Source organism: Lipophrys pholis (genome assembly GCF_963383615.2).
Source record: "Lipophrys pholis genome assembly, chromosome: 15".
In the NCBI taxonomy this organism is placed as follows: Eukaryota; Metazoa; Chordata; class Actinopteri; order Blenniiformes; family Blenniidae; genus Lipophrys; species Lipophrys pholis.
The window spans coordinates 6,059,722-6,082,971 of record NC_137642.1 but is presented as its reverse complement, the minus strand read 5'-3'; the positions used below and the strand labels follow the sequence as shown (position 1 = coordinate 6,082,971).

General features: G+C 43.3%; 3 protein-coding genes across 8 annotated transcripts in view; 2 read left to right on the top strand and 1 right to left on the bottom strand.

The window, feature by feature from the left end:
* The window catches only part of cep170aa (centrosomal protein 170Aa), a 42,405-nt gene extending 25,625 nt beyond the window's left edge, over nucleotides 1–16,780 (top strand). For 2 of the 6 annotated variants that reach the window (XM_080481374.1, XM_080481378.1), the window contains 12 exons: nucleotides 3,699–4,061; nucleotides 4,365–4,654; nucleotides 6,443–6,535; nucleotides 7,391–7,508; nucleotides 7,634–9,205; nucleotides 10,525–10,798; nucleotides 11,198–11,429; nucleotides 11,818–11,985; nucleotides 12,087–12,175; nucleotides 12,297–12,390; nucleotides 12,479–12,530; nucleotides 13,484–16,780. In XM_080481374.1, coding sequence (XP_080337500.1) covers nucleotides 3,699–4,061; nucleotides 4,365–4,654; nucleotides 6,443–6,535; nucleotides 7,391–7,508; nucleotides 7,634–9,205; nucleotides 10,525–10,798; nucleotides 11,198–11,429; nucleotides 11,818–11,985; nucleotides 12,087–12,175; nucleotides 12,297–12,390; nucleotides 12,479–12,530; nucleotides 13,484–13,797 — 3,659 coding nt within the window. In that variant the 3' untranslated portion in view covers nucleotides 13,798–16,780. Of the gene's footprint in view, nucleotides 1–3,698; nucleotides 4,062–4,364; nucleotides 4,655–6,442; nucleotides 6,536–7,390; nucleotides 7,509–7,633; nucleotides 9,206–9,372; nucleotides 9,424–10,524; nucleotides 10,799–11,197; nucleotides 11,430–11,817; nucleotides 11,986–12,086; nucleotides 12,176–12,296; nucleotides 12,391–12,478; nucleotides 12,531–13,483 lie in introns of all 6 variants that reach the window. The other 4 variants (XM_080481379.1, XM_080481377.1, XM_080481375.1 and 1 more) reach the window with 4 other exon arrangements.
* A 6-nt stretch (nucleotides 16,781–16,786) lies between these two features.
* On the bottom strand, nucleotides 16,787–19,296 carry hint1 (histidine triad nucleotide binding protein 1). Its single transcript, XM_080481373.1, has 3 exons — nucleotides 19,145–19,296; nucleotides 17,658–17,762; nucleotides 16,787–17,569 (listed from the first exon to the last, which is right to left on the bottom strand). The coding sequence occupies exons 1-3, from the start codon at nucleotides 19,253–19,255 to the stop codon at nucleotides 17,405–17,407; spliced, it is 381 nt and encodes a 126-aa protein (XP_080337499.1). The 5' UTR covers nucleotides 19,256–19,296; the 3' UTR covers nucleotides 16,787–17,404.
* A 212-nt stretch (nucleotides 19,297–19,508) lies between these two features.
* On the top strand, nucleotides 19,509–21,155 carry lyrm7 (LYR motif containing 7). Its single transcript, XM_080481252.1, has 5 exons — nucleotides 19,509–19,540; nucleotides 19,724–19,796; nucleotides 19,884–19,954; nucleotides 20,521–20,602; nucleotides 20,798–21,155. Exons 1-5 carry the CDS (start codon nucleotides 19,523–19,525, stop codon nucleotides 20,866–20,868), a joined length of 315 nt encoding a protein of 104 aa, XP_080337378.1. The 5' UTR covers nucleotides 19,509–19,522; the 3' UTR covers nucleotides 20,869–21,155.
* The last annotated feature ends 2,095 nt before the right edge of the window (nucleotides 21,156–23,250 follow it).

Below are 23,250 nucleotides of genomic sequence, written 5' to 3'. Positions count from 1 at the left end.
ATCAACTTTTAAGAACCACTCTATTTCTCAATGGTTCTAAATGTTTTCACTGCTATAATTGTTTTAATACCTTTCGCCAGAAGCTGCTTGCCGTTGATCACCAGGCAGAGATTAGCAGCTAACTCAAGAAACTTTCTAAACCGTATCTACTTCCCTGCTGCCTTTACATCTAATGACAAGATACGCCATGAGAAGTCTTGAACGGCTCTTCTTGAATTAACTTGTTCCACAACAATGACTTCATGTGTGTTGACTATAAGAGCTTTAGTGGCTTGGTTTGGTTTATTCTTTAGTGTATGAGCATTTACAGTGAATCTTTCTTTTCCCCTACACAGTTGTTGCTATGTATTTGCTTAAAAGGACCTTGGAAAAAAAGATTTTCACCTGTAAGAAACCAATTACTAAGTGCTCTCCTTTTGTCTGTTATCCCTCGTGCTTTGGTAGTGTGCTACCATTACAGCTGAGGTAGGCTGTTGTACACCACATGCTTGTCATGAATCAATTAAAGGGAGGGCAATTTATGACGTTCATGACACGTTAGTGGAGTCGGTGGGGAGACCAGAGGACTGGAGCTGATGAAAATTGAAACATGTGAGGCACGGAATCTAATTCATTAGATTGAGTTAGTATAACATGTCTATCAACTGGCTGATAGAATGGCTCACCTCATGGATGATTGTACTACTTGCTGAATGCCTGACGGACTGATTTCTAGAAAGCTGGACACACTGCGGTCTTTTCCAGCCGTGGCAAGAAACAGTAGAGTTGCTGAAAGTAAAAAAGAAACCAAGCAAATACTATTGAACGGATTGTTTCAAGTTATTGGCCAGAGGGGAAGTGAGAGGGAGAAAATAAGGAAGAAGTGACAGGGTTTGGTGTCCAGCCTGACTGTGAGCTGTCGACTGATGCCGCCTGTGGAAGTGTGACTGGTTAGAGGTGAAGAGGATGGTAAAGAGTTCACTGGATTTGCAGCACAAGCAGTAAAGGTGACTGGACAAAGAAAGGCAAGAAAGATAGAGAGAGAGAGAGAGGGCTGTTGTCTGGACTGCAGTAAAAGCAGAATGGGAGGTGGCGAAAGCAGAGAGAACAGTGTTTGATAGATACTCGCTTATGGTAACAGAGATGCAAGTGATGGTGGAGAAAAGAGAGAAGTTATACATTTATAAAGACGGTAAATGAGATCATCTACACGCTTTTCGGTCCTGGTTGATATACGGAGCGTGTGTGCCACTCCGTGTCTGCTGTACGCGTGTCCTGTATGCACAGATCTGCAGACAAGCAGTGCAGCATGTGTGAGGCGAGCCATGTGAGATGTGCTCTGGGCGTGTCGTAGCAGGGCTCGGCAGAGAGTGAGGCAGAGGAAACTGGGAGGAGGCAGCAGAGCCGAAGCTTTTGATTTCTAAGCGTCAAGGTGAGTGTTTCTCTTCTTACGCGAGGAGCCATGTGGAGGATCCGTCTTCATATTGTCGGCTGTTTGGAGTATCAATGAATGCATCACAAAATGTGCCAATTTTCTTTGCATGATGTTATTCTTAGTGTGTAGATAAGTTGTATTTGGTATTTGGGAGATTATTTGATGAATGATGAGTGCTTTGCTTAGAATTCGAAGCTTCACCAAAGCACGGCAGTCCATGTTCAGGTTTTCCACTCTGCTGCTTGCAATAATGTTTGGGGTTGCATGTTTGTTAGCTCAGTTGTGTCTGTGTGTGTGTGTGCACTTGTGTGCAGCCAGAGGCAGAGGCCGGCCACTCTGTGAGTCATGGTGGGGCGAGTGGGACCGTGCACTGGAATCTCACAGACATCTCTGTTCTCCTCCAGCCCTGCCAAGGGCTTCTTTGTCTGGGACACAGTGTGAAAGACTTGTCTCTCTCTGCCTGCTTATCTCCTGATCAGCTCAAAGCCAGTGTAACGCTCAGTCTCATTATGTTGTCTTTTTCTACTTTTTAATCAAATTTGTGCTTTATTAAATGCATAATGGTGATGAAAGACGGGGAAGTTGGAAAAGGTCAAATGTGCAATCTGGAATGAGCCAAGGTTTCAGAGATGTGTCCCGGGGTACAGAGTTATTGTGATGTCACATTGTAGAAACTGTGCGTAAAGAACTGCTTCAGCAATTGAATTTTGGTCATTTATATAGATAGGGGATTTTTATTTTTAAGTCAAATTAAAAGACTCAAGTTGAACAAGGGTGAATACGCACCTTTTGTTAAAGAGGCTTTCTGTGATAAATAAAGAAAAATTGTGATATCAGGTTTAGATTTTAGATTTGACAATGACATGTCAAACCCATTGATGTACTCCATTTCTTGGCAGGCTCTCGTCCCTGGGAAGCAGCACCAAGCCCTATGCTCCTATTAGATTTAGGTCCCTTCGTCAGGTTATAGAGCTTGATCTACCCCTGTTCTAGTTTCATCATGAACTCGTTAAGTGGCTCTAACTAAAATAAATGCGACTACTCCTCACTAAATGTAGAAATCCCTAGCCAGAACACCTTTTTTTTTTTTTTTTTAATTCGTCCACAGTAAAACTTTCAAAAAGACTTTCAGTCCGGATTATTCAGAAAGATAAGTGTGGGAGGACAATTGTGAAGTGTCATCAGAACCAGAACAGTCCACTCAGCCACAGAGGCACATTGTCCTTTTTTTTCTCATGCAATGCAGTGGACAATGCAGCACTCCTGCAGTAACAACAAAATGCTCATTAGAATATTGATACTGAAGACATACCATCCTGGATGTAAATGTAAAATATGAGCTACACTTATGGAGTTATTCAGCTCTTGATTTGTAATCTTAAGAAAAAGAAAAAAAGAACCAGTCCAGTGCATTTCTTCATGCAAGTGATGTGTGAAGCTGATGGTCATGTGCTGCTTCCTCCCCTTCATTCCTCAGATACCCTGATGGGCCGACAGTTAGCAAGTTAACTGCTTGGTTGAAGCTGACTGTGTAAGTGACTGTCAACTCCAGGGGTGAAGCACAACAAACTGAGCCCTCTGTCTCCTCCACCTCTGTTTTTTTGCTTTACACCCACTTAATCCAGCTTCTTTTCCCACAACCCCCATCGTTCACTCTTCAGGCTCTCTTTTCTTTCACTTCTCTCCTTTCACCTCGTACTCTTCCCCATCCTGAATCCTCCCCCAACACACACACACACACACACACACATCTAGCCATCAACCCCCCCCCCCCCCCCCCCCCCTCGCTCCGAGGTTTCCCCTCCCCCTTCGCCTGTCTCGCTGCTCGTGAGGCCGGGCCAGTGTTCATGTGGGTGGCATGTCTGGATCAGTGTGGCACACTGGCTGTCACCGCACACCATTCAGAGGGCATGATGACTACAGTATATCCAGACTGATGCAAAGTATAGAAACCTGCAGGAATGTTGTCATTCAATCACAAGTTGATGGTTGAGCTATTAGGTTCAGTCCATAGCTGAAGGTTCACGGTTGATTTAGGCTGTGATGGTTACCATGTATCTACAGTGGATGGGCTCTCAGGCGGACGTGGTTCTGTGCTTTGGTTCCTTATGAGGTTTTTTTCTGAACTGATGTCACGCATGCACAGAACACTCCTGTAAGTTGGTCTAGGTAGTATGGTATGCATTTAAAAATGTTTCTTACGTCCTCCAGGTGTAGGATTTGCTGTCCCCTAATTAGAAAATAGACATTGCAATTGACCAGTTTTGTTTTTGTCTGTTAACAGGCAGCAAACATGAAGACGGCACTCAGAGTGACTCAGAGAACGGGCTGGGTCTGCGTTTCGCCAATCGTCGCCATGCCCTCGAGGAGCGCCTAAAAGCAGCACACAGCCACGGGGGAGGAGGAGGAGAGGGAGCAGGAGGGAGGAACGTGACTGTAAGCGGAAGTAAAGGAACTGGCACTCGGACTGCCTTCATGATCGAGTTCTACGATGAGGAAAACCCCCGCAAGCGCCGGTCCTATTCGTTTTCCCAGACTGCCCCGCTGCTAGGGGGCGGAGCTGGCGGGGAGGGACTGTGTCCACAGCCGCCCTCTCACCCCAAGGTGTTCAGCATTTCCACTTCTGCTTCTACAGCCTCGGACTCTGGTAATAAAACAATGATTCATTGTCGTCATGCTCACTTTCTATGAGCAGATTTGTGTCCATTTCTGAAAATAACTCTTCAGTTCTAAGATGTGCTCCTGAAATACTCTGCAACATGATCACAGTTTAGTCATTAATGTAAAAGAACACCTCAATGGCACCATTCATGTAAATGTTGAACTGGGTTTAACTTGAATACGCCATGTGTTGTCCCAGTTCTTACAGTTCCTTGTCTCTGTATCATGGTCCTCAAAAAAAGCATGTCTGGTTAAACAGCCATATTTCTGTGCTGTGTCTGCCCTGCAGGAAAGGTCCCTGCTCCAATACCAGCTACTGTGACTGCTGGAGCCCCCACCGCAGCCCGCGTGCTCCTCAAGCAGAGGTCCGAGGACCTGAGCATCGGTCGGAGCTCAGCCAGCACCGGCCTGGCGACCGGTAGCCCCACCAGTCCCAGCGAGGACGCCTCGGTGGTGGGCACAGGAGCGGGGCCAGCTGGAGGAGGGGCGGAGGACGACCACAGTGATAAGGGGACCTACACCATCGAGCTGGAGAATAGAAATCCGGAGGAGGAGGAGGCCAGGCGCATGATAGACAAGGTGTGGACCTGTTAGCAACTGCAAGCTTCGTGTTAGAACGTTTCTCTTCCCGTCTACCTCAACTTTCATCTGACTGGACCACAATGTCTCATTTCCAGCACTACGGCATGTTCTGACCAAAAGACGTTATTTGGCATTTTTTCCTGCAGCTGACACATAAAAACAAGAGAAACATGTTATTTATTATTTATCTTTATATGAGGTGGTTAAAACAACTGATGGTAGTTGAGTCGATCTAATTTGACTGCCGTCTATTCAGACTGGTTTCAAAGTGTTTTGGAATTTGGTTACAACCTTGATAACCACTACAGTTAGCCACAGTGCCCAGCAAAGTGCTCTTTACATACGATTGCATGTAATAATAAAAAAATACATTTTTAAATGACTGCTGTCAAATGTGACAGTTTTATTTTAATAAGACATTTTAAAGTGTTATAATCCATTACAACAATTTACCATGTTTTGTAAAGTAATCTTGAGTGTTGGAAAAGCACTGACAATTAAAATGTAATATTATTTTTATTATTGTCACCAAGTGTCTTTGAAAAGCAACTATAACACTACAATCACTTTCAAGACAAGGCTGCACAGATCAAACAATCTGTTTTCAGATTGAAAAACCTTTTAAATGATTGTTGATTAAATAACAATTAAATTAAAATATTTCGACCTTTGTAAGTCCTAAAGTCAAAAACAATTTTCTGTTGTGTTAAAGTCTCACTTTTAAATCATTCATGTATGAACCAAAACACATCCTGTAGGGCCATTTTCTGCTCGCAGCAGGTAAAACTGCTAAAGCATCAGTTAACACCAGTTGGCACTAACTCTAATGGGAAAGATCTGATTCAACATAAACAGCCCAGAACAAGGTCAGTCGGCTCTTTATCACCTACTTCGTTTGCACGTAGGTTTAGTGAGTCTTCTGAGTCCGCTTGGTGTTGCTACTAAAACAAAGTTATCTTCTGTCTGTGGCCTCCCTCGATCTCCACTCATCCTGTCTGTCCCACTGGTACACCTAATGCTTCTTCAATGGCCTGGAGAGACTTGCTCCATCAAGCACTGGGCTGTTTTATTAAGCAACGCTCCAGGGAGGCCGGAAAACTGCCATATCGTTCTATAGTCCCTTTCTTGTAGTGCGGTGCTCTGGAAGAGGTGGTGGGCTCAGAGTTACATTCAGGATGAGAATAAACTGGTATAGACTGGCATGACTGTCACCAGGCCATGTCGGGAGTTAACATGAACATATAAAACCTACTTTAAGACTGCGGTTGTTATTAAAAGTGACATAAACGGTAATAGATTACGCAGTTAGATGGAGCATGCAGGTGTTATCTTGAGGGAAAGTGATATAATGACTGGGTTGTATTACTACTGGGGTGTATTTCTAGTCAGTCTCAGTCTGAGAGCATTACATTCAGAAGTGGAAGTGTTGTTATGTTAATTCCTGTAATTAGCTGACACTAATTGGCACAGCTTCCGTGTGTGTGTGTGTGTGTGTGTGTGTGTGTGTGTGTGTGTGTGTGTGTGTGTGTGTGTGTGATTTTGTCCGTTTCCATGGTAATGAACTGCTCATTGCTTTAATTTAAGAGCAACTTGTTCTATCAAATTATTCCAGTGTTTCAGTACATAAAAAAACGAGGAAGTGTGTGAGTAGTAAATTATGAGGGTCTTAAATTTTATTGCAGAGCTGGGTGATACTTCCCTTTCTTATGTTGCTTCCAAAATGCATTTACATCAAATCGCCATCTGTACTCATTTATTCTGTCTCGTATTTCACCATGCTCGTAGGTGTTCGGTCTGCAGCAGAACTCAGATTCTTCCATTCTGTCGGACTTGAAAGGAGAAGGAAAAGGGAAGAAGACAGAGGAGCCTGGAAAAGAGGTAGAAAAATAAACTACAATGTACTGTTTGTACTATTTGGTTGTTTGCATTTGGGTTCTTCCTCTCTCTGCCTCCTATACACAGTGTATATTGTTGCTACATGTATGCTCTTTGTTGTTTTTATTTTGAAATACGGAGAGCCTGATAAATCCCTGTAAAATAAATCAGTTCAATATTTCTTTCTGTAGAACAGGAGTAGACGAGCTTGGTTCTGTAATCTGAGTCACAGTCACTACTGTAGCTTGACCGTTCACTCCCTCAAGTCTGGGAATAGACAAGTCCTCCCTTAGAGTGACCTAGATCATACCAAGATGAAGAAAGACACGCTCCGCCCTCCAGGCGATTCAAAGGAGAGAGGAGACTGTCTCTATGAGCCTTTCTGCCCGTACTCCTTCTCTTTTTATGCCATTTATATTTCATCGTCAAATGAGAGGGGAAAAAAGTTACGTCACTGAAAAGTTTCCACTTTGTGTGTCTTTACAAACAGAGCAAACAACCTCAGAATCAGATTAACCCTTTTTAGGTTACTCAAATGAAAAACCTTGAATAAGGACATTTCTAACCTGATGGTGATGTTGAGCGATACTTCAAGACCTGTTTTACTTTTGTGACGAACTCAAATTCCACATTAAATGCTATTTAACAAGAATAAAGTTTGCAGTAAAGTGTAAAAATGACCAAAATTACACATATGTCATAATTTATAGCTTAAATATTTCTGTAAATGGGATGAATATGACTTACTTATCACTTCAGGAATATGTTTATAAATCAACATCCTATCTTCAGTGGGCCAACTTTTTCACAGTTTTCTCAATTTTCTTGCCTCTCGTTTCCTTCCCTGTTGTTGTCCAGGCTCTTCCCGGGGACTCGGGTTGGGTTTCTCAGTGGGCCAGTTTAGCTGCCAATCACACCAGGACAGATCCAGAAGGCTCCGGTGCCGAGACAGCCACATTCCTGCACAAAGAGAGAGGTACGATCTCGCCTCACTCTCAATGAATTTAACTCAGACCTTAAGTTGGAATATGCCTTTAGATAATTCATTGACTCGAGTTGCAATTTAAATTAAATTATTTTTGAAAAAATTTTTTTCCAAAGGGACTGAAGCCCAAGAATCTGGTGCATCTGTCAGCAGAGGTGAATCCTCCTCCAGTCTGACCGACCGTAAACGCAGGACCCTCCCCCAGCTCCCTGTAGATGACCCCCGGGCTAAATCCAGTCCTAAATCTCTGAGATCTGAGATAGGGGAGAAACAGGACACTGAACCCCCGGAGAAAGAGAGCAAGGGAGACGGAGAGTCCCCCTCACTCATGCAGGAAGGTGAAATGACCAGCAAACGGAAACAAAGCTCCACCTCCTCTCCATCGAAGGCTCCTCTCCGGACCTCCAGCAGCTCAGAACGGAGGAAGAGGTCAGAGGAGAGAAACGGAGGAGGAGGAGGAGGAGAAGGAGGAGAGGGAGAGACGTCTGGGAAGCCTCTAGTCCGCCAGGGCAGCTTCACCATTGAGAAACCCAGCGCTAATGTCCCGTCAGAGCTCATCCCACACATCAACCGGGGCAGCAGCGGGCGTGAGCGCAGTGACTCTGTGGGCAGCATGGACACGGCCACGCTCCTGAAAGACACTGAAGCTGTAATGGCTTTCCTGGAGGCCAAGCTGAGAGATGAAAACAAACTGGACCAGAAAAGCAGCAAGACTGGCATCACTCAGGGTTCAAGTTCTGGCTTCCCTCCTCGAGCCGACTCCATCTCTCCTGAATCAGATGTGGACACGGCCAGCACAGCCAGCCATGTGGCCGGAGAGGCGGAGAGAAAAACTGCCGGCGTTCATAAACGACGTTCTTTCAGCAGCATGCACCGGGAAAAGAGCAATATGAGCACTACCTCGAAGACCAGCATCACAAGCACCAGCGCCCGTGAACGCCTGGAGAGGAAGACGAAAACCAGGACGACTGAAACCACCAGCCGGACTGACGCCCGTCGCTCCGGTCAGCCCTCTGCCTCCTCAAGAGCACGGCAGCCGTCTCTAGATCTCACTGACGATGACCAGACGTCTTCGTTCCCCATTTCTGACATCCTGTCTTCAGACCAGGAGACCTACTCTGGACCTTTGGGGCACACAGGACACAGACGTGGCTCAGAAGACGCCTCATATTCAAAACTAGATAGCAGGTCTGCGAAAACCAACAGCAGTTCCTCCAAAACCAGCCGCAGCCTGCAGGCAGCCACAGCCTCGTCCCTGAACAAGCAGGCCGCCCTGCCTCAGCCGAGGCCCACCAGAGCCTCTCTGCTCCGCCGGGCTCGACTCGGGGACACGTCTGATACCGATCTCGCCGACGCAGACCGGGTCTCTGTGGCCTCCGAGGTGTCCACCACCAGCTCCACCTCAAAGCCGCCCTCCGGCCGGAAGGGCCTGTCCCGGCTGGACCTGCTGGCTCAGCCGCGGAGGAACCGTGTGGGGTCCATCTCGGCGCGCAGCGACTCCGAGTGCACGGTGACCCGGAGCTCCACCTCCTCAACCCGCCTGTCAGCCGAGACCGCTCTGCGTCTGGGTCTGCGCTCATCGACGCCCACCGAGAACAGGCTGACGCCCAGGATGAGAGCCAACAGTGTGTCCAAACTGAATGAGGCCAAGTCAAAGACCACAACATCTGGATACTCCTCACCCACAGGTGAGCACAGCACCTGTGTCTCTTTATATCTGATGAGATTTCTATTTTTAGAAGCAGAGGTGCACATGTGAAATGTATAAATCTGTCTGCATCCTTTTCATTCTTCATCATGTGTAAACATTTCCATTGCACGTTGATGAACTTGTCCACTGGTTCTTATTGTCCAGAGAGCTCTCAGCCCGAACCTGCAGCTGATGGTGCAGATGAAGAGCTGATGGGTACTGTACCAGAACCGCACAGTCTAATGAGACTGCGTGTGTGAAAAGTGTGTTGTGTTGTGTGTGTTTATAAGTGTCAGACTTGGGTCACAGAAAGAGATAGCTATAGAAGTTAATTACATAAAAAAAAAATCTAACATGCAGCTGTTGGAATAACCTGAAGTGAGACTAAACAGTTTTTGTTTTCCAATTCTAAAGCTAAGAATCCCAGTTGCATCATGTAAATTAATGCTAGTAACACTGAACTACAATGGCCCAGCTCTAGCATGTTGCATTATTAACTTTGTGTCATCTCCCTTTAAATTCATTCAGTTAACACTGTGATGATGAACTAAAACGCTCTCCAGCATCTACCAAACTCTTCTTGTGTCTTAACATTTTACCGAGGAAATAAACCTCAGTACCAGATGGTTTTGGTAAAGTCTGCCCCCTGGTGGCGATTTAAAACTACACCATCCACACATATTTCAGTTTTGGCCTGAATCGGCTTATTGATAGACACTGTCACAGGCCTCATTGTCTTTTTTCAGTTTGTTTTTAAATTACTGCAGCTTCGTAGAAAACAGATGAAACCTCAGTATCTGTTGTTACAATGCTAAACCAGCAAAATTGTAAAAACACTGACTCACTAGGTGAAACTAGATGAAGCTCGATGCTGTTCTCTAAGACACCCTGAGAAGAGCAAAGTGTTGGCTGACTGTGTTGCAGCTCCACTAATTCTACTGGTGTTTGACCATTTTGCAACATCCTAATGTTCAGTGTGATGCTTGATTGGGGTGCTGGATGTTTTTGTTTGCTGTTTGCTGTCTGGGTGGGAAACCTTGAAAACAGCTCAATAGTATTTTTCTTTGCTGCCATTTCTGTTGTTTTTGTCAGTTTTTAATGTCTTGGAGTGTACCTGCAGCTATCCATGAACAACAACTAAAGCTGCCCATAACTACACGTTCTTATTTACTTTTGTTACTTTTAGTCCGATCAAAGCTGCCGCAATAACAAAGCTTCTCATATTCAGTTGCTCATGTATTAATCTCCTGGATATTAGCTGCTGCGATGGAATGAAGGACATTGATATGGACTAAAAGATTCCTTTTTTCCTCACAGTGTCCAGCAGCGGCAGGTGGAGACGTCTGCCCCCGGAGTACGGCTCCACGTCGGAGGAAGAGTTCGGCTCCAGTCGGAATTCTTCAAAGCACGGCGGACGCTCTCACGTCCGTCCTCATCACCTCGTCCCGCACCGCGGCTCCAGAATCGGAGCCACCACCAGCGCAGCCCCCGGTCCACCGATGGGTCCGGGTGGGGTGGGGATGAAACATCGCATGAAAGAGCAAGAGGAGTACATCAGGGACTGGACGGCACACAGCGAAGAGATAGCCAGGTATTGTTCTGCCCTTAGTGACGCGAGACTGATGATACTCTTTTAAATTTTTTACCTGATTTACCAAGACCCTGAAGACTAAGACACTTTCAGTCTGCGTACGTTTTGCACCACGAGTCACATCAAGCACAAACAGGAGTTTTTAAATTGAAGGTTTTGCATGCTTTAGATCTAGAGTCCATCCGTTGGAAGGAGCATTGCTTTGCTTGGTTTTTATACTCTTGATCTTTTAACTCATAATGTTTTAATGTAATGATGTAATGTAGGCTTTAATTATGATTGTCTTTAATGGCTGAATCTTAATGTGTGTGCAGCAGCAGATGACTGTGTGTGCAGGTTGCATGTTTTCACCCTGATGTCTACCCTGAGTCCTAAAGATCCCTGTCTGATGGTTACCAGGTTATTCCCCTGTGTGCGCAGGATCAGCCAGGACCTGGCTAAGGACCTGGCCATCTTGGCCCGTGAAATCCACGACGTGGCCGGCGAGATCGACTCGGTCAGCTCCTCCGGCACGGCGCCCAGCACCACCGTCAGTACCGCCGCCACCACCCCAGGATCCGCTATCGACACCCGGGAAGAGGTAGGCCCTGCACGTCCCACGCAGCCGGACATACAGGAGAGCATGAAAAAGGTGCCCGATTTTCTTCTTCTACTTCTTCCCTACTGCATACGCTTCCATCGCACCGCTGCCATCCCTCCTGTGTTGCTTGGATAAAACTGCACACCCTTTTTATTGCTTCATAACTTTCCTCTGCTGAGATGTATTCAATAATTATTACACTTACATCTGCTCCCCTTTCGAACCTTAATTTTTTTGTCATGAGAGGATTTACTAACTTCAGCTTAATGGGAATAAAATCTGACTTTCATCGTCGGGACAGTTACAACTTCAGAGCCGAGCTTTAACGCCTTCATTTCTCATCAAGTTTCACTTCCTCACTTAACTTCATTAAATAGAAAAACCACCAGGGCGATCTATTAACCTATTCCCCTCTTCTTTCCCTCCTACGCTTGGACAGTTAGTGGATCGTGTGTTTGACGAGAGCCTGAACTTCAGAAAGATCCCACCTGTGATTTCAACCACGAAGGCTCCAGAGATTAACGGGAAACCGGTGGAGCTCCGCCCTCGTGCTCCTGACAGTCTGGAGCCCCGGGCTTTGAGGAGGCGCACCTGGAACCGAGAAGACGTGAGCGGCACACCGGGGTTCAGCAAAATCATCTGCACTCATCTGTCGGTTGTCAATCGGTGCCATTGTTTGTTTGTTTGTTTGTTTCCGTGTGTATTCAGGCGGTGTTGGACAGCCTGCTGCTTCATTCAGTTTCTCAATTATCCTCCAAGATCAGACACTCTGTCGACAAAACCGCAGGAAAAATCAGGTGACTGCACGAAGTGATGTTAATACTCCTCATGATACTATTGTGCTGCTTTGAGGATGAAAGTCTACTGTTAGAATAAATGTGTCATTCTGGATTTATTTATTTATTTTATTTTTGTCAGGATTCTGTTCAAGGATAAGGACAGAAACTGGGACGAAATAGAGAATAAGCTGAGATCAGAGAGTGAAGTACCACTTCTTAAAACCTCCAACAAGGTACTGAAACACTCTCGTCTGCATTCTTCTCCTAAGAGCAACATCATTGAAAGCTAAAAGCTTTGTTGTTATTTTTGTCTATCCGCAGGAAATCTCCTCAATTCTTCTTGAACTGAAGAGAGTGGAGAAACAGCTCCAAGGTAAAGCACAAGACACATGTTACAAATACACACTACATTCAAATCACAGACTAGTTGGTACATTTAATGTCTGAGAAACGCATGAATTTTAGAATTACAAGATCGGTTCAGCTGGTTTGTTCTCTTTGAACGGTCAGCAGAGCTGAAGGATCTAAGGACCCTGAAGTTCACACAGGACATATGACTTGATATGACTTACTGAATTACAATCTGAGTCATTCTTTATCAAATAGGCAACGGAAAGTGGGTTTTTTTAAGCATTCTTTAACTTCACTGTGTGTTTGTGAAGTCAATTCCAATAAGTAATAGTACATGTGATACACACTTTTGTCTCCATTAAATTATTTCCTTTTCCACATGTAGCTACGTGAGGGACGATACTGAATCTTAAACTACTGTAACGGGTTCAACGGATGACGTTGATATATATAATACATATAATACAGAATGTTGCAGAAGTTCACTAATACCTGCAGAGGATATTGTACAAAAACTTTGTAAAAAAAAAATAATAAAAAAGCATGTGTGCTGACTTTTGTAATAAAGTGGTTTACATGAATGTATTATATGTATAAAGAATGACATCCAATTTGGTCATTGGATCAATCCCATAATGCTTTGCACTGTAACATGAACTCTTTGTGACCTGGCCAGTGTTGAAAACTGATTTGTTCACGCAGCTGATGAAGCCTGTTGTCTTTCTTTTGAAATTGCAACCTCAAAGAAACGTTGTGGGGATTTAGTGTATTCAGGGAGAGACAATATAATGTTTTAGAGGACGCTTGTCTCCAACATTGACCAGTTGCGTGAAGCGTCACTAAGCTCTGACAATCGATTTCATGGACTCTCATCAGATCGAGAACAAAAACCACTTCCTGTTCTCTGAGCAGAGTTTACTTGTAGTACTTCCCGTCCATGTACCACAGCTGATTCTTGTCTCTCTCCTCTTCCAGTGATCAATGTGATGGTCGACCCAGACGGGACTCTGGATGCTTTGGCCAGCCTTGGACTGCCCAGCCCAACCACCCCAACCAAGCCCCTAACCGCCACCAGCCCCGGGTCCGGGTCTGCGCCCTCAGCCAAAGACTCGCTGCCCGAGATCCTTCCTGCACCTACAGCTCCAGCAGCCTCCACCAGGGTTCAGACCTCCGTCAGCACAGAAGAGAAGGCACGGGACACCAGCAAGGCTCTGGGATTAGCCGGAGTCGGAGGACTGTCCTTCAGCCGCTTGCGTCCGAGCGGAGAGGAGGCCATCGCTCAGAAGTGAGCGGGACCGGGACGTTTCCCCCGCCGTGGCGTTTCAGTGAAAACACATGGAGGCATTGCAGGGCAGGCGGAGGAGGATCGACGTAGGAACATTCAAACCGGTTTTATCGCAGCACTCTGTCGATAACGCCACTCCAGGACGATGGATCTGCCCCTCATGTCATTTAGCAAGAGGTGCAGCACTGAAGCGCTTCAACTGACCTTTAGACTTCTCTAACCTCCATCTGATGCTCTCAAATGGAAACTGACCCATGAATGATTTTTACTACACTCACTATGACATTTCAGCTTGATAAGTGTCCACACTCGCTGGCTGCTCCGACGTCTGCCGGGCTGCTTGTTCTCTCAGTGGACGGATCTCTGTGGTTGTACAGTCTCCTCCGGTCATTCTGCCTTCTCCACGTGTCTGGACCCTACTCTCAAACTGACGGACATGCCTTAAAACACACCCTCCATTGTAGCAACGTTAAACCCCTCAAGACAACTCTTAATACTTTCAGACAAGCAGAATGCATTGTAAAGTAACTCAGTTCTGTTTACACTATAATAAAGACAACACACTGCAAAAAAATTACATTTTTTTTATTTTTTATTTTATAATTTAGTCTGGATATTTTCACCACATAAATCAAACGGATGCAGTTGTTTTGTATGGTTTTAAATGGAACGTTTCTTGAACTGATTTGTAGTGCCTTCCCCTCTATTTCTCCTCCACTCATCACCTGTTCCTCCTCCCTGCAGACGTAGCAAAGGCTGTCGGTGTAAATCACACTAATAAATAACGGTGGTTTTTTAAAGATTCACAGACTTTTGGGAAACCAATGATGATCCACCTACCAAAGTTACTGTATTTCTTCATGTAGTTAGACTGAAGGGCCATCCTGAAATTCTTCCTCATTTTAAAGGAATAGTTTGTTCAAAGTGGGGCGGAGACAGTAAATCCAGCTCATCTTCAGTTTGATGTAATAACACAAGGTACTGCGGCGCACAACAAGACGTTATAGCCTCTTAAACTAGAGCCCACATTTTAAAAAAAATAAACAAATCTGCTTTAGTGAAAGTATGAGCTATATTTTAAAAATAACTTTTCTGGAAAAGAAACGGAATCACTTGCACCGCTCCCTGAAAGCTTCCAGACTCGTCTGGCAGGATAGATTTTATCTCTCTCCTGCTTTTCATTACTACTTTGTCCAAGGGAGCAGTGGAATCGCTTCTTTTTCTTGGCCCGAAAAGACGGCGTGATAACAAGTTGTTTTTCTGTCTTTCAGCTGCTCTCTTCCGGGGTCGTCACAGCGGATCATGTGACTCGAATGTTTGAATTTTGGAACAAGCGTTACAAGGCCACAGCAGCCTGGCCACACTGTGCTGTGCGATGGCATCCCATCCTTCAAGCAGCAGTTCAAGCAGTCAGTCCGCTCTGGCGCCAGCGGCTGATCTGGGGAGTTTTCAACAATGTTGAGCTCAGACAGACAAGCAGGTCCAAAAAAACAATGAAAAACTGAATTGGCAAGGCAAACGAGAGAGCCGCTGAAAGGCAGAGACCCTGAAAACCTGAATGAAACACGAAGGGATAGAAAACATGAAAGCTCAACCAAAAACAGCAAATTCTCCAAATTCTCCAGGCGCTTGGCTTCGGCAGAGAAGATATGATGAATATTTCCAACTCACTGTTCGTCCCACAAATGCATCTGACTTGCAAATGTGGTACAAAGTCAGAGATAAAGGATTTGGCTTTTCAAAGTGAAAAGATTTATTGATACAATAATAATTTATAAAACTCAAACTTTCCTACTTTTTCAGGAGTTTTATATTATAATTTTTGAAATAAAAGAGTACATTTTTCATTGATATGGTCCGCAGGACTTCATTTCTCTTTCCACAAACTGAAGAAGTGTCTCAAAGCAAAACCCACTGAAACTCCAAACTTTCCCCTTAACACCTCCTTCCTCTGCAGTTCATCCATTTCTCTGAATGTTACCACATCAAAGATTTCACAAACTTATTTTTGAGAATGAAACACTTTTTTAAACATTGCTGGCAACTCCTTTTTTTTCTTAGGCCAAATGACAAAGCCTCCGAAGTGTCTTATGATTTCCAATTGGATATTTTTGTACTTTCTACCACAGTTACAGACGACAAGGCTTCTTTTACAACCGGTCGGTTGTTTAAACACACTGTTTTGTAAGTTTTAGATACTGGTATTGAGTACTTTCTAACGTACTTGTTGCTCGACTACGCATTTGCATGATCAAGCTGCTGGGGTTAGTTTTTAAAAGAGTAACTCACAAGGTGGCCTTTCTTTTGGCTCAAAATGGGAAGTCGATAAATTCAAATAATCTCTGTTTGTGTTTCATAGTATTTGCTTATTAAGCAGCTGCGAATCAGTGTGTGTACATACAGAACGTTTTGTTTAATTGTTGCTGATATAGTCGAGGTTCCTTTGTGTCATTGACTTCGCTGCTCTTGGGGAATTAACCAGATTCTGACTCTCTTCATCTGATAGTTTGTGTTGAAAAGGCAGCGTGTTAGTACTTAGATACTCTTACAATAGTGAAGTTAGGTACCAGAGTACATTTCCAATCACTTCTCTCTGTGCTGTACAGTGTTTTTCAATGCCTCAAAGTGCCCGTTTTGACAATATTGGGGCAAAATGTGTCGTTAACAAAAGAATTCCTCTCATTTTGCACATTAGAATTTGGTGGGTTTTTTCATGCAGAAACAGTGAAAGTTTTCATCAGCTACATTTTTCCCTCCTTTTTTTCTGACACAAAAGATTTAGGAGACTGTGAATGCTTGGTACATGTTTTTTTTTTTTTTTTTTAATTCTAAATGTCATCGTATCAGTGTTCTTTGTATTTATTTTTTGTTATTTTTGTAAAGAAAACCACCATTTTATTTATTTTGTTTGTTTTAACAATGTGGACGTGTCACACATTTTATATTCATTATTATTTGCATTGGTTCTCATTGTTAATAAAAACAGAGCCATTAAATTGTCTCTCTCTTTATTCGATTGCCCTAAAACAAGCACCACATCACAGAAAGCATCAAATTATAGTAACATGCTGGCACAGAGAGAACATGCAAGCTACACACAGACAGACACAGACACAGACACAGACACACACACACACACACACACAGACACAGACACACACACACACACACACACACACACACACACACACACACACACACACACACACACACACACACACACACGAGAAACAAACATGGCTGCTCTCACTGAGGCAACCGTTTAACTGTTGTGTCGTCTAACATGAGGACAGCAGGACAGATTGCTGCTGCCTGCTAGCTGGTAATGGACATTATAAAGTGTGAAAAGTTTTGATTAAAAGTTGCTGATTCGTCCACTGGAGTTGCAACGTCTTAATACAAATAGAGGTTGACCCAGAACTGAACAAAGAAGCACAAACACTTGTGTATTTTCCTGAAGTGCATTTTATTAAGGCTGATGAATTTTCCAGGTTTTGACTCTTGATTCAAATGACAAATCGATTTAGTTCCAATTCAGGCCTCGCTGGCACTGAGATGATAATACATGAGAACGTATGGCAGGATGATCCATGTCGGGATACGAAGGCTTGTTAGCCCGGCGGCCATCCCATAGTACGTCCACCGAGGATGTGGACGTGGAGATGGTACACCGACTGCCCTCCATCTTTACCATTGTTGATGACGATCCTGTAGCCATTGGACAGCTTCGCTTTCTGAGCACACTGCTTGGCGACGATCAACAAGTGGCCCAACAACTGAAACAGAAACACACAGCCAGGATTACCTGTGGTGAAACGGAAACACATCAGCTCCCAGCCGGGACGCTAACAAATCCATACTCACTGCAGCATCCTCATCCTCCGCTTCCGAAAGCTGAACAATGGGCTTTTTGGGAACCACCAGGATGTGAGTGGGCGCTTGAGGAGAAATGTCGTTGAAGGCTACACACTGAAACACAAAGGAAAATATAAGGTGGGTAAATTAAAAAGAAAAATATGACACGTGAACTAAAAATAAAATGGGAATACAAATCTCAAATACATGCAAGTTTCACTGTTTGAAATAAATGATAGGCCTTATAATATTTAATTATCCACTTTTATACAGTATATTTTCTATATGTATTGTACAATTTACTTCCAATACATATATAGAAAAAACACAATTCAACATAAGGCACAAAGGAAGTAAACATCTATCTGTACCAGCTGAACAGCAAACATATCAATAACATGAGCTGACACAATTTAGGGGTAATTGTTTATCAAGATTAATAAAAAAAAAAACATTTATTCACACTATTTCTAGAAAATTAATCTGATGCTGATTTTTCTTTGTTGATGCAGGTTTTTTTGTATCTGGTTAACCGAATAAACCATTACTACAAATGCTTTAAAATTATACCAACATGGACACTGTATTCAAATACAAATGTTTTAATTTGGGGGTTTTGCTGCTATAACAGCTTCCACTCTTCTCCCATGGTTTTCTACAAGATCCTGGGGTGTTTCTGTGGGAATTGATGCTCCTTTATTCTGTAAAGCATTTAGAAATTCAGTGAACAGCCTTGTTGGAATAAAAAATGGCACCACAGCATTGTGTGAAATGTCTCAGTATGTACTTGCAGTAAGGAGTTTCTAGATCATATACAGATACTAAATCTATATACTGAGTCACTAAAACATTTTACTGTTTGCATGAACTTGTCAAAGACACCACCCACCACTGAACCAAAAACCTTAAACAGCGTTTCTCCAAGTTTGAAGTCTGATCATGTGGAGGAATACAAGCTCATTTGCTGTGCAGTTTAATCAAACGTAACCATGAATAACTTGCAAGGAATGTTTGCAGTCAGTGGCTGACCCAATCCAGTTCATCCTGTTGGACAGCTAAAGTGAGATGGTTTGTCTTTTTTATGTACTGATTCTGATTGTGGCAGTCCTACATATTTTTATTTATTTTTTGCTTACTGTTGCTGCAATAATGACTCATGAAAGCGTAGAGGACATGGCCAAATACTTTGTAGGGTCAGATGTCAAGCAGCAGTAGACGCAAAACGTCTAAATGACTTGCACAACAAGGACTGGACGAGACCATTTCTTTGCACTACCTTACCTGAAACAATAGTTCTGAACAATGCATCTAAACTGTTTTGCAGCTCTAGAACAAGCACTTGTCAGTGGTCTGTTGAACTTTGATTCTTCAAATATTAAACTTGGTCTACACATTAGCAGGAGAGGTTCTGCAAAGCGAGCGTGCAGCTAACATTAGCAAATGCTGCAAAGCGGTGCCGAAATATGCTGCAAAAAATAAAACTGCTGCCCCCGTACCAGATCGTCCTCATGGAGAAGGTCAACGGGGATCTCTTTGCGTATGATCTTTCCAAATATCGTGTCTCCACCGGGTTTGGCAGTCTGCGCTTTCGCCGTTTCGTCAGCCATGTTGGCGCAAACGAGTCGAAGGTTCGTGGCCTCGGTTTCGGGTTCAGTCGGTGAAACTCGGCGTCACGTCGAAGTCTGCCCTGATTGGCCAACGCCACGCTGCGTGGTGACGTTGAGGTTCCACCGACTGAACCCGAAGTGGAACCGAGAGCCTACGGAGCCACTTCGGATTCAGTCGGAGGAAGCCGGCGTTACGTCAGAATCTGCGCTGATTGGTTAATGCTTCGCTGCGTCGTGACGTCATCTTTATACAGGCAGACCGTCAAGATGGGGACTCGTTTGAAGGTGAGCATGGAACACTATCAAACACATTTAATCTGACAGCTTTCTTATCTATTTGTTATTTATTTATTTATGTTATTCATAACAGCTATGTCATATAATACGTATAACGTTGCGGGAGACTTTCTTTGGCATGTCGTCCTGCTTCGTGACGCCTGTGCCATGTTGTTGACTGTTTGCGTGCAGGTTCTCGGGGTGTTTAAAACCCTGCACAGGACGAGGATGGAGGTCTTCAAGGATGATGCCACAGCTCTAACAGGTCAGTCTTGAGCGGGTTTCATCTGCACTGATGGCTGACGGATGCAAACTGAGCAGTCACCAAATCCCACTGTTTCCCTCCACAAAGCTGCCAGGTTGAAGATCAACGAGGAGTTCCGTAAAAACAAAGAGGAAACGTCTGAAGAAAACATTCAGAAGGTACTGGGTCCACCTCAATGCGATGCCAGGGTTATTGTCTACTGTGTCAGCACTGACAGGTTGTCTTTGTTTGTGCACAAGTCACTGCTAAAGGTCTGAAGCAAGAGTTTTCAGAGTGGGAGCTTTTTACACAGGGGTTTTAAACTTCATTACAAAATCTTTACATCAAAAATGTTTAAATTAGTGAAAATAAAATCCAGCTTTTAACCAAGTCCAACTCAGGTCTTACTATCATGACCCTTGATGTGGCACTCATATAAAAAGTTTACAGTAGTAAACACCCTCATGTCTCACTTATATTTAATATTATCTTCTAAAAAGCATTGCGCTACCCAAAGTTACATATTTTATTACTTGGAGCTCAAAATACTTATTGGCGTATACCGCTATACCATCTCATAATGTATCTTTTACAGTAAAGAGTAACTTAAACATGACTGGCATTGGATCTATGTATTATAAGATGACCATACAAACACAGTGCTTATTTTTAAGCCTCGTTTTCATAATTTATTTGTGTCTTAACCTTCCTGTATCTCATTTCTCTCGCTCCCGTATTTGTACAGATGATCAAAATGGGCTCAGATGTGGAAATTGTTCTTCGACAAACTGTCTTACAAATGGAACATGTCGGAGACCAAACACTTGGTACGTGTAGATTTCTGAAACCTGTTTTCTCATTATTAAAAAAAAAAAAAGTTGCACCATGCGTCACAGTAACATCTGCATGTGAACAAAACCCAAATAAATCCAGTCGTCTCGCTCTTACACAGTTTAACCTTTTTTTTGTTTTTTAATGATTTGCTCATAAATGTTGTCCCTCTTTCTATTTCTTCCTCGCAGTGCTTCGACCAAGAGAAAGCCTCATGTTAGAAAATGTACCTTATTGTGACCAGCCCAGGAAAAAGTCATGACAGCTCATTTGACATCAGCAAAGAGACTTTCTACCACTAAGTAGCTTCATTTCAATGTAAAACTGCATTTTATATTGTTTATCATCTCCTGGGGGAAAAAAAACAACTTCTATGGATCATCACCACAGCCTGTGAATCTGTGAAGACATTCATTTTGCTTCTTGTGCCACTCAGATCATGTGATAACATTAATTACATCAGTTATTGATTTCAAATCTAATTCTGCCTTGTATGTCTAGAGCTTGTAATTCATGTATAAAACAATAAATTCTTATTTGTGTAACTATAAATTGTCTATTTTGAATTTAACGCAGGGAATTTTTCTCGAGCACTACAAGCCTTACAGGAAAGGTTTTTATGGAGTGTGATGTTCTATAAGCATGACTATTTGGCTTTAGGTCAAATCTAATTCTGACAGTAAACAGATTCTTTTATTGATTCTAGAGTTGATTCTCAATGTTGAGTTATGGGAACGTTGTAAGGACGCAGGGTGACGTGGCGATTAGCGCTCTGGCCTCACAGTGAGAATGTCTGGGTGAAGTCTGCATGTTCTCCCCGAGGACTGAAGATAAATGTGTGCATGTGTGTCTCTGTGTGACTGGCCAGGACAACCTCTGCCTGGAACCGGGTTAGTCCTTCAGCCTGTGTGATTCTGACAATGACCTGATAAATGATCTAATCATCCCTTGTGGCGCCTCCAGGTTCATTTCCAAAGCAAGCAAGATTGGCCATCTTACCTCTGGAAGCTTGGTCATTGTGCCAGTGTCTGGCGAAATGGCTCCATAGTGCCCCTTACATGACAGTGACACCTACGAGCAACATGGTGAACATATGTCCCAGAAATTTGGTTGGTTTGACTTAAGCAGCACATCACCGCACGAAAATGTCGCTGACACAACAGGAAGTCCGCCATTTTGCATTATGCGTGAAACGCGTAAAACACAATCCTCCTAGGGGGTAAGTCCTAGAGGCCTGAAATCTGGCCAGTATATACAACAGGACTTCCTGATGAAAACTTATCAAAATGTAACCATAATCTCAAAGGGGTAAGAATAAGCTTAAGGAATTATATTTTCACATACTATGGCCCCAGACTTTGTGATATCATATTAGAGAATGGTAGGAATATGAAGCACATAGGGTTGCCAGCTGTCCCTTGAAAAACGGAATCATCCTGTATTCGCAAACAAATCTTTCCTAAATTTGTCCATTTGCTGCTTGCAGCTTTAATTTTCTTCTGGAGTTTTGGTTCTTCCTCTTAATCTATATGATATGCCTCTCTTGCCCGCCTAATTATTGCCCCCTTCGAAATAAACTTTTTTTCTGGATTCTGAGAAGTAGCTTTTAGAAAAGCACATTCTTCCTCATCCATACCTCAGTTCCGTCTGTATATTGCATTTATAGAAAGGCTATCATTACTTTGTCTGATTTTCTTTGAGCTCGGAATAAACACACAGAGAAGAACAAAATCTGCTATGGGAGTCACGGGTTGAAAATGGATACAGTGAAAGCAGTGCTTGTTCTTTATTTGTTTTATATTCTAACGCCACATTCAGGAGGAGCTCTGTTTGTCTATCGGTCCAAACAAACCGCTTCACCAAGCGGATGAAACATTCTGGAGTAATCGATGGGGTGACAGAATTTATTTTAGCCATGGCAGCAACAGGTCAGCACGTGTCGCTGGACTAATGAACAATTTTCCTGGGAAGATGGTAATTACAAGGAAAGATGACTCTGCTCATTGGATCACTTGTGTCTTTCATATTGATGAGAATTTTGTTATGCTGGGGAATATAGTATATGGGTTCAATTCTGCCACGCAAAACAAAATATTATTATCTGAGTTATCAAATTCCCTTAGAGAACTAAATCAGAGATATCCTACGTAGAACATTATAATTGGTGGAAACTTTAATAAGGTGGAAGATGAATGGTGAGGCAGATCTCCGTCAGCATTTCAGGACCATCACTATAATCCAGCGCTCCTAAATTTCAGTAGTGTTAAATTTAATGGTTGTTTGGCGCCGAGATAATCCTGATGTACAAGCATTTACCTGGTTTAAACCTGATGGCACTGCTAAGTCTAGATTAGACTTTTGGTTGGTCTTAGAAAATAGACATTTCATTTCCAAAACTAACATTTCTGCTGCACCATTAACAGATCATTGTATGATTACACCCAATATTCAACCCCCATAATGCTTGTCCCAGGCATAAAGGTTATTGGAAATGTAATTCTAACCTCTTAAAAGATAGACAATACTGTCAGGAAACTGTTACTGCAATAAATAAGATTAACAATGATGTGCATTTCACCACTCAGACAAATGGGAATTTTTGAAATTTAAGGTATGCCAGATTTCTATAATTAATGGCAAGCGA